Here is an 11,557-nt window from a genome sequence, read left to right as displayed (position 1 = left end):
ATATCTCTCTCTCTCTATCTCTATATATATATATCTCTATATATATCTCTCTCTCTATATATCTCTCTCTCTATATATATATCTCTATATCTCTATATATCTATATATATCTATATATATCTATATCTCTATATATATATATATATCTCTCTATATTTCTCTCTATATATATCTCTATCTATATATATCTCTCTATCTATATATATATATCTCTCTCTCTATATATATATATATATATCTATATATCTCTCTCTCTCTCTCTCTCTCTCTCTCTCTCTCTCTATATATATATATTTATATATATATCTCTATATATATCGCTCTATATATATATATATCTCTATATATATATATATCTATATATATATATCTATATATATATATCTATATATATATATCTCTCTCTATATATATCTCTATATATACAGAGAGAGAGAGAGAGAGAGAGAGATATCTATATATACAGTTGAAGTAGGAAATTTAAATACACGAAGGTTAGAGTCATTAAAACTCGTTTTTCAACCACTCCACAAATGTCTTGTTAACAAACTATAGTTTTGGCAAGTAAGTTAGGACATCTACTTTGTGCATGACACAAGTCATTTTTGCAACAATTGTTTACAGAAAGATTATTTCACTTATAATTCACTGTATCACAATTCCAGTGAGTCAGAAGTTTACATACACTAAGTTGACTGTGCCTTTAAACTGCTTGGAAATTTCCAGAAAATTATGTCATGGCTTTAGAAGATTCTGATAGGCTAATTGACATCATTTGAGTCAATTGGAGGTGTACCTGTGGATGTATTTCAAGGCCTACCTTCAAACCCAGTGCCTCTTTGCTTGACATCATGGGAAAATCAAAAGAAATCAGCCAAGACCTCAGAAAAAAATGTGTTGACCTCCGCAAGTCTGGTTCATCCTTGGGAGCAATTTCCAAATGCCTGAAGGTACCATGTTCATCTGTACAAGCAATAGTATGCAAGTATAAACAACACGGGACCATGCCGCTGTCATGCCGCTCAGGAAGGAGACGCCTTCTGTCTCCTAGAGATGAACGTACTTTGGTGCAAAAAGTGCAAATCAATCCCAGAACAACAGCAAACAACCTTGTGAAGATGCTGGAGGAAACAGGTACAAAAGTATCTATATCCATCGTAAACGAGTCCTATATCGACACAACCTGGAAGGCCGCTCAGCAACGAAAAAGCCACTGCTACAAAACAGCCATAAAAAAGCCAGACTATGGTTTTCAACTGCACATAGGGACAAAAATCATACTTTTTGGAGAAATGTCCTCTGGTCTGATGAAACAAAAAATATAACTGTTTGGCCATAATGACCATCGTTATGTTTGGAGGAAAAAGGGGGAGGCTTGCAAGCTGAAGAACACCATCCCAACCGTGAAGCACGGGGGTGGCAGCATCATGTTGTGGGGGTGCTTTGCTGCAGGAGGGGCTGGGGCACTTCAGAAAATAGATGGCATCATGAGGGAGCAAAATTATGTGGATATATTGAAGCAACATCTCAAGACTTCAGTCAGGAAGTTAAAGCTTGGGCACAAATGGGTCTTCCATATTGACAATGACCCCAAGCATACTTCCAAAGTTGTGGCAAAATGGCTTAAGGACAACAAAGTCAAGCTATTGGAGTGGCCATCACAAAGCCCTGACCTCAATCCTATAGAAAATGTGTGGGCAGAACTGAAAAAGCATGTGCGAGCAAGGAGGCCTACAAACCTGACTCAGTTACACCAGCTCTGTCAGGAAGAATGAGCCAAAATTCACCCAACTTATTGTGGGATGCTTGTGGAAGGCTCCCCGAAACGTTTGACCCAAGTTAAACAACTTAAAGGCAATGCTACCAAATACTAATTGAGTGTATGTAAACTTCTGACTGGGAATGTGATGAAAGAAATAAAAGCTGAAATAAATCATTCTCTCTACTATTATTCTGACATTTCACATTCTTAAAATAAAGTGGTGATCCTAACTGACCTAAAACAGGGATTTTTTTACTAGGATTAACGGTCAGGAATTGTGAAAAACTGAGTTTAAATGTATTTGGCTAAGGTGTATGTAAACGTCTGACTTCAACTGTATATATACACACCTGTTCCCGAAAGGCTGCAACACCACTAAGCAAGGGACACCACCAAGCAAGTGGCACCATGAAGACCAAGGAGCTCTCCAAACAGGTCAGGGACAAAGTTGTGGAGAAGTACATATCAGGGTTGGGTTATAAAAAAATATCTGAAACTTTGAACATCCCACGGAGTACCATTAAATCCATTATTTAAAAACATGAAAGAATATGGCACCACAAAAAACCTGACAAGAGGGCTGTCCACCAAAACTCACAGACCAGGCAAGAAGGGAATTAATCAGAGAAGCAACAAAGAGATAAAAGATAACCCTGAAGGAGCTGCAAAGCTCCACAGCGGAGCTGGGCTTTACGGAAGAGTGGCCAGCCATTGCTTAAAGAACAAAATAAGCAAACATGTTTGGTGTTCGCCAAAAGGCATGTGGGAGACTCCCCAAACATATGGAAGAAGGTACTCGGGTCAGATGAGACTAAAATTGAGCTTTTTGGCCATCAAGGAAAATGCTATGTCTGGCGCAAACCCAACACCTCTCATCACCCTGAGAACACCATCCCCACAGTGAAGCATGGTGGTGGCAGCATCATGCTGTGGGGATGTTTTTCATCGGCAGGGACTGGGAAACTGGTCAGAATTGAAGGAATGATGGCGCTAAATACAAGGAAATTCTTGAGGGAAACCTGTTTCAGTCTTCCAGAGATTTGAGACTGGGATGGAGGTTGCCCTTCCAGCAGGACAATGACCCTAAGCATACTGTTAAAGCAACACTCAAGTGGTTTAAGGTCAAACATTTAAATGTCTTGGAATGGCCTAGTCAAAGCCCAGACCTCAATCCAGTTGAGAATCTTTGGTATGACTTAAAGATTGCTTTACACCAGCGGAACCCATACAACTTGAAGGAGCTGGAGCAGTTTTGCCTTGAAGAATTGGCAAAAATCCAGTGGCTAGATGTGCCAAGCTCATAGAGACATACCCCAAGAGACTTGCAGCTGTAATTGCTGCAAAAGGTGGCTCTACAAAGTATTGACTTTGGGGGGTGAATAGTTATGCACGCTCAAGTTTTCAGTTTTTTTGTCTTATTTCTTGTTTGTTTCACAATAAAAAATATTTTGCATCTTCAAAGTGGTAGGCATGTTATGTAAATCAAATGACACAAACCCCCCAAAAATCCATTTGAATTCCAGGTTGTAAGGAAACAAAATAGGAAAAATGCCAAGGGGGTTGAATACTTTCGCAAACCACTGTACAACCCCTCAATCTTAGTGTCACATCTATGACTACCAGTAGTTATGATTTTTACTGAAATCCAAAGGGTTGAAAATGTATCTTGTATCTGTGATGCGTGAGTGTGCCTTTAGAACATTGACTATCAGAAACCCGAGAGTACCTCAGAAACATAGGATGTTCAGTAACTTCAGATCTTATAAATCTTATAACGCTCCGCTTTGAGGGGAAGTCTCAACCCACTGACCTCAATGCATGCCATTACAAGATCTGATTGATCTTTCAGCAGCATCCAACAAATAACTGTGCTTTCTTGGTGTGTCAACAACAGAACACGTTCATTCTCTAGTACACTGGATTAAAACCCATGGCTGAGTCATTTCAGGGATATCAAGTCTACATCAAAATAACTATGGGTTTTGAGGGGTTTTGCTAAATAGTAGGGATACATCCCAAATGGCAACCTGTTCCCTATATATTGCACTACTTTTGACCAGGGCCCATATCAAAAGTTGTGCACTATATAGGGAATAGGGTACTATTTGGGACACAATCAAGGTCTCAATGTGAAACAATCTAAATGTGTCTGAGCTGATTTGAAAAAAATTCAATGATGTTCTATGGTCATTGCCAGTGTCAAAATGTTATGGTTTGGTGAGACTATAAAGTATGTGAGCATTACTCCTTGTTACTACAGAATATTGTATTGTCAGAGCTAAACAAAAAGGGTGGTGCATATGTTCGGTTTACTAAATGTATAAATATTGTAGAAGTTGGAATCTGGTGGTCATACGTTTGGCATGGTTGGCATCGCTTCAACTCGTCTTTGTTAAAGTCTGACTTACACACGGAACCTGAAGGGAAAATACAAGGACAATTCTGAGAATAGACAGTATCATGAACACATTCATCGTGAACACATATTTGTTCATTCAAAAACATTGTTTCTCTTATTCCTTCCAGTTTTGACACTGCTTACATTTTAACATGTTATTTTAAAACATTCAATGAATGTCATGGAGAAAATGAAATGAGGTCTTTGGTCAAGGACATGAAAGCAGTGCACATACAGTAAAACCTGGCCATTTCACTAATCTGTCACTCTTTGAGAGGTGAGGGGATAAAATTAAAATACATTCTATTCACTGAGTATACAAAACACTAAGAACACTTGCTCTTTCCATGACATAGACTGACTAGGTGGATCCACGTGAAAGCTATGATCCCTTATTGATATCACTTGTTAAATCCACTTCAATCAATTTAGATGAAGGGGAGGAGACAGGTTAAAGAAGGATTTTTAAGCCTTGAGACATTTGAGACGTTGATTATGTATGTATGTCTTTCGAGGGTGAATCGGCAAGACAAAAGATTTAAGTGCTTTTGAACAGGGTATGGTACTTGGTGTCAGACATAGGGCTGTTGCAGTGACGGCCTTCCCTGTGGCTCAGTTGGTAGAGCATGGTGTGTGTAACGCCAGGGTTGTGGGTTCGATTCCCACGGGGGGGCCAGTACCAAAAAACAAATGCATGAAATGAAATGTATGCATTCACTACTGTAAGTCGCTCTGGATAAGAGTGTCTGCTAAATGACTAAAATGTAAATGTAGTATTGCCACCACACTGGCGGTCACAAGTCATGAAGGCAGTCAAAGTCCACGTGACCATTTAGTCATGGTAATTAGGTTTCTCCAAGCTCTGATGCTGCTGATGGTCATTAGTAGCCTACCAAACTTGCTAACTGGACTCAGCACTCTATTGTCTCTTTAATCACTCTGACATCAATGCATTCGAAAATCTAATCAAACACTTCAATAGGCTATGCAATTGCATCAGAAAACAGAGTGATGGCCTCTACTGAAAAGAGGAGGATCTATAGGCTAGGCCTACTATATTTATTTTCAACTTTCCTAATATTAAGCACATTGCTTATATTTACAACAGGAGTACAGCCTACCTGGCTGGCATGAAAATAAACCACAGGGAAAAGCGTCCTTCATTTGCTATAGATGACATCAGTGGTGATTTTAGCATGTAAATCTTGGTGTGTTAAAAATATATATAATTGTGGGATGCATGCTAGCAAAGCCACTAGACAGCACTAAACAATACATTAATTGCACTATAACGGTGACAAACTGTGCCCACAAACTGTTAGGGCCTACATAAAACTGCTACACCTGGCTATCAGCGGAGCCTTGTCTGGCAGCGAAACAGTTCATTCAGCCTCATTTACTGCCTTTAAAAAAACATAGCTGACTTGCTTAAACAAATGTGGTTTAGAGGCGATATGTAATTTTGATTAAGATATTAATGAGCGAGCTAGGACGGATGTAGTCAATATAACTATTTGTTCAGCACTTTTTAAATGTACAGTGACAGAATTCAGAACATGGGCCGGTTCTTACAGTATTCTCCCTGTACATCAAGTCAGAACCGTAGGATAAATAAAGGGGGCATATAAGCAGGCAATGAAAGCTCTTACAATATTCAATGATTACATTTCTCAAAAAACAGATTGTAGGCTACATGTACACCACCAAGTCAGAACAGTGGGATAAGTTATGAGGGGGAAAGGGACCAAATTATTAGGGTGAGGCAGATGGGCTACTAACAGCTTACAATACAATATACACTTAGTATTACTTTCTTAGCTACAGTATTTTTATCTCCCTGGCATATTACATAATTTATGCAGCAGCATACAAGACATTTTTGGACTCACCTTGTTGTGCTGTGCTCACCTGAACAGGAAGGTGGCGCGGCAGTCCTTCGAGGGCAAATTTTGTCATCAAACTTTGTCATCAAAGTCTGGCATTCTCTGGATTTATGGTGCTTTCAAGACAATTGGGAACTCAGAAAACAACAAGGTAGAATCATGATGACATCAGTGATCTTCAGGTCGTAGCTCTAGAAAGAAACCCAAGTTCCCGATTTACAATTCCGAGTTGGATGACCTGTCAGAAAGTATTTTCCCAGTCGGAGCTCATTTTTCCCGAGTTTCCAGTTGTCTTGAACTCACTGAAGTCAGATTTGGCAGTTCCAAGTCAACAATTGTTTTGTGCGCGGCACAAATCATGCTTCATTGACAGCATGGCCGATGTTGAATGTTCATCATTTTAAGCTTGGAAAAGAGACTTGCTTGCTAGTGCTTGCTTTGCAATGCTTGCAGTTAGCCACTGATTCCTTCCGAACCAGTCATTGTTGAATTTGCAATTTCCAACTTGTGTAATGTTTATGTCCAATGCCTGATGAGCACCAATGCGTTTGATCTATAATTTCCCTTCATTATTTCTCTTCATATGACAAGGATTAAAAAGTAGATTGCCGATTCATGATGATGACTGCTAGCTAAGATTTTGAAAGTATGATGGTGACATGATCAGTCCAATCAAAGCTGTACAGTGTTTCCTCTGACACATTGGTGCGGCTGGCTTCCAGGTTAAGTGGGCATTGTGTCAAGAAGCAGTGCGGCTTGGCTGGGTTGTGTTTCGGAGGACGCACGGCTCTCGGTCTTTGCCTCTCCAGAGTCTGTACAGAAGTCTCAGCGATGAGACAAGACCGTAACTACCAATTGGACACCACGAAATTGGAGAGAAAAAAATGGAGAAAAAATAATAATAAAATAAAAAAACTACTGTAGATAGAACATGATTTGACGTCATTTATCTGTGGCCAATGACCTTCATCCTTCTTGGGTGGGCACTTCTAATGTAACTCTATGGCAGCACCCAAGGGGCTTGAATTTTCAAGCTCTACCCTGAGACATTACCAACACCTACGCTCCGTATTTTTTGCTGGCTGCCCCACCACCACAGAAAGCACTGAGCTTGGCTGAAGCATCTGCATTTTGGAGCTGCCTTACGCAATAAAGCAAAAAAGAGACCATACAGCTTTATTTACTCAATGTATTATTATAATTTTTTGGAACATTGTTTGCAAAGTGATATGTGACATGTACAGTATTAATGCCAAAATAGCATGCAAAACAGTCAAGCCCCCCGCTGCCCTGAAAGACATGTATTTTTTTCCCGCTGCCCCTGTTTTGATACAGGTGCATGATAATGGTCCATTCTTAATCAAAACAAATTTCCCACATATAATTATTTAGTATATGTGCAGTACAGACACGATTAAAACAATAATAGTCTGAAGGGTGACAATATTAGCCTATTACATGTGAATTATATACTGCTCAAAAAAATAAAGGGAACACTTAAACGACACATCCTAGATCTGAATGAAAGAAATAATCTTATTAAATACTTTTTTCTTTACATAGTTGAATGTGCTGACAACAAAATCACAGGAAAATAATCAATGGAAATCAAATTTATCAACCCATGGAGGTCTGGATTTGGAGTCACACTCAAAATTAAAGTGGAAAACCACACTACAGGCTGATCCAACTTTGATGTAAAGTCCTTAAAACAAGTCAAAATGAGGCTCAGTAGTGTGTGTGGCCTCCACGTGCCTGTATGACCTCCCTACAACGCCTGGGCATGCTCCTGATGAGGTGGCGGATGGTCTCCTGAGGGATCTCCTCCCAGACCTGGACTAAAGCATCCGCCAACTCCTGGACAGTCTGTGGAGCAACGTGGCGTTGGTGGATGGAGCGAGACATGATGTCCCAGATGTGCTCAATTGGATTCAGGTCTGAGGAACGGGTGGGCCAGTCCATAGCATCAATGCCTTCCTCTTGCAGGAACTGCTGACACACTCCAGCCACATGAGGTCTAGCATTGTCTTGCATTAGGAGGAACCCAGGGCCAACCGCACCAGCATATCATCTCACAAGGGGTCTGAGGATCTCATCTCAGTACCTAATGGCAGTCAGGCTACCTCTGGCGAGCACATGGAGGGCTGTGCGGCCCCCCAAAGAAATGCCACCCCACACCATGACTGACCCACCACCAAACCGGTCATGCTGGAGGATGTTGCAGGCAGCAGAACATTCTCCACGGCGTCTCGAGACTGTCATGTCTGTCACATGTGCTCAGTGTGAACCTGCTTTCATCTGTGAAGAGCACAGGGCGCTAGTGGCAAATTTGCCAATCTTGGTGTTCTCTGGCAAATGCCAAACGTCCTGCACGGTGTTGGGCTGTAAGCACAACCCCCACCTGTGGACGTCGGGCCCTCATACCACCCTCATGGAGTCTGTTTCTGACCGTTTGAGCAGACACATGCACATTTGTGGCCTGCTGGAGGTCATTTTGCAGGGCTCTGGCAGTGCTTCTTCTGCTCCTCCTTGCACAAAGGCGGAGGTAGCGGTCCTGCTGCTGGGTTGTTGCCCTCCTACAGCCTCCTCCACGTCTCCTGATGTACTGGCCTGTCTCCTGGTAGCGCCTCCATGCTCTGGACACTACGCTGATCATTTTCACCATACAAATGCACCTTTATAATAAAACATTACATGCATAATCGCATTTGGGACATGGGGCATGCTTAACACCCCAGCCATCCTACAATCTAAGCTTGATGCCCTCAATCTCACACAAATTATCAATGAACCTACCAGGTAACACCCCAAAGCCGTAAACACGGGCACCCTCATAGATATCATCCTAACCAACTTGCCCTCTAAATACACCTCTGCTGTTTTCTGCCAAGATCTCAACGATCACTGCCTGCATCCGTAATGGGTCAGCGACCAAACAACCTCCACTCATCACTGTCAAACGCTTCCTGAAACACTTCAGCGAGCAGGCCTTTCTAATCGACCTGGCCCGGGTATCCTGGAAGGATATTGACCTCATCCCTTCAGTAGAGGATGCCTGGTTATTTTTTTTAAATGCCTTCCTCACCATCTTAAATAAGCATGCCCCATTCAAGAAATTTAGAACCAGAAACAGATATAGCCCTTGATTCGCTCCAGACCTGACTGCCCTTAACCAACACAAAAACATCCTGTGGCATTCTGCATTAGCATCGAACAGCCCCCGTGATATGCAACTTTTCAGGGAAGTTAGAAACCAATATACACAGGCAGTTAGAAAAGCCAAGGCTAGCTTTTTCAAGCAGAAATTTGCTTCCTGCAACACAAACTCAAAAAAGTTCTGGGACACTGTAAAGTCCTTGGAGAATAAGAGCACCTCCTCCCAGCTGCCCACTGCACTGAGGATAGGAAACTCTGTCACCACCGATACATCCACTATAATTGAGAATTTCAATAAGCATTTTTCTACGGCTGGCCATGCTTTCCACCTGGCTACCCCTACTCCGGTCAACAGCACTGCACCCTCCACAGCAACTCGCCCAAGCCTTCCCCATTTCTCCTTCTCCCAAATCCAGTCAGCTGATGTTCTGAAAGAGCTGCAAAATCTGGACCCCTACAAATCAGCAGGGCAAGACAATCTGGACCCTTTCTTTCTAAAATTATCTGCCGAAATTGTTGCAACCCCTATTACTAGCCTTTTCAACCTCTCTTTCGTGTCGTCTGAGATTCCCAAAGATTGGAAAGCAGCTGCGGTCATCCCCCTCTTCAAAGGGGGGGACACTCTTGACCCAAACTGCTACAGATCCTACCCTGCCTTTCTAAGGTCTTCAAAAGCCAAGTCAACAAACAGATTACCGACCATTTCGAATCCCACCGCACCTTCTCCGCTATGCAATCTGGTTTCAGAGCTGGTCATTGGTGTACCTCAGCCACGCTCAAGGTCCTAAACGATATCTTAACTGCCATCGATAAGAAACAATACTGTGCTGCCGTATTCATTGACCTGGCCAAGGCTTTCGACTCTGTCAATCACCACATCCTCATCGGCAGACTCAATAGCCTTGGTTTCTCAAATGATTGCCTCGCCTGGTTCACCAACTACTTCTCTGATAGAGTTCAGTGTGTTAAATCGGAGAGCCTGTTGTCTGGGCCTCTGGCAGTCTCTATGGGGGTGCCACGGGGTTCAATTCTTGGGCCGACTCTTTTCTCTGTATACATCAATGATGTCGCTCTTGCTGCTGGTGAGTCTCTGATCCACCTCTACGCAGACGACACCATTCTGTATACTTCTGGCTCTTCTTTGGACACTGTGTTAACTACCCTCCAGATGAGCTTCAACGCCACACAACTCTCCTTCCGTGGCCTCCAACTGCTCTTAAATACAACTAAAACTAAATGCATGCTCTTCAACCGATCGCTGCCTGCACCTGCCCGCCCGTCCAGCATCACTACTCTGGACGGTTCTGACTTAGAATATGTGGACAACTACAAATACCTAGGTGTCTGGTTAGACTGTAAACTCTCCTTCCAGACTCACATCAAACATCTCCAATCCAAAGTTAAATCTAGAATTGGCTTCCTATTTCGCAACAAAGCATCTTTCACTCATGCTGCCAAACATACCTTCGTAAAACTGACTATCCTACCGATCCTCGACTTCGGCAATGTCATTTACAAAATAGCCTGCAACACACTACTCAATAAACTGGATGCAGTCTATCACAGTGCCATCCGTTTTGTCACCAAAGCCCCATATACTACCCACCACTGCGACCTGTACGCTCTCGCTGGCTGGCCCTCGCTTCATACTCGTCGCCAAACCCACTGGCTCCAGGTCATCTACAAGACCCAGCTAGGTAAAGTTCCCTCTTATCTCAGCTCGCTGGTCACAATAGCAGCACCCACCTGTAGCACGTGCTCCAGCAGGTATATCTCTCTGAGGCCCCCCAAAGCCAATTCCTCCTTCAGCCGCCTCTCCTTCCAGTTCTCTGCTGCCAATGACTGGAACGAACTACAAAAATCTCTAAAACTGGAAACACTTATCTCCCTCACTAGCTTTAAGCACCAGCTGTCAGAGCAGCTCACAGATTACTGCTCCTGTACATAGCCCATCTATAATTTAGCCCAAACAACTACCTCTTCTCCTACTGTATTTATTTATTTTGCTTCTTTGCACACCATTATTTCTATTTCTATTTTGCACTTTCTTCCACTGCAAATCTACCATTCCAGTGTTTTACTTGCTATATTGTATTTACTTCGCCAGCATGGCCTTTTTTGCCTTTACCTCCCTTATCACACCTCATTTGCTCACTTTGTATATAGACTTATTTTTCTACTATATTATTGAATGTATGTTTGTTTTACTCCATGTGTAACTCTGTGTTGTTGTATGTGTCAAACTGCTTGCTTTATCTTGGCCAGGTCGCAATTGTAAATGAGAACTTGTTGTCAACTTGCCTACCTGGTTAAATAAAGGTAAAATAAAATAAAATTTGTAGTCACTTTTGATAATGA

At 42.1% G+C, this 11,557-nt stretch overlaps 1 protein-coding gene and 1 non-coding gene across 2 annotated transcripts in view; one reads left to right on the top strand and one right to left on the bottom strand.

The window, feature by feature from the left end:
- The window catches only part of LOC106567387 (tumor necrosis factor receptor superfamily member 1A), a 41,346-nt gene that overhangs the window by 25,780 nt on the left and 4,009 nt on the right, over positions 1-11,557 (bottom strand). The window contains exon 5 of the mRNA XM_014136568.3: positions 4,119-4,179. Coding sequence (XP_013992043.1) covers positions 4,119-4,179 — 61 coding nt within the window. The remainder of the gene's footprint in view (positions 1-4,118; positions 4,180-11,557) is intronic.
- Positions 4,758-4,836, top strand: trnat-ugu (transfer RNA threonine (anticodon UGU)). Its single transcript has one exon. It is a non-coding gene; the product is annotated as a tRNA-Thr (tRNA).

This window comes from Salmo salar, chromosome 13, assembly GCF_965601325.2.
Source record: "Salmo salar chromosome 13, fSalSal1, whole genome shotgun sequence".
Classification (NCBI taxonomy): Eukaryota; Metazoa; Chordata; class Actinopteri; order Salmoniformes; family Salmonidae; genus Salmo; species Salmo salar.
Note: the sequence above shows the minus strand (reverse complement) of the source record. Positions and strands in the feature narration are given on the sequence as shown.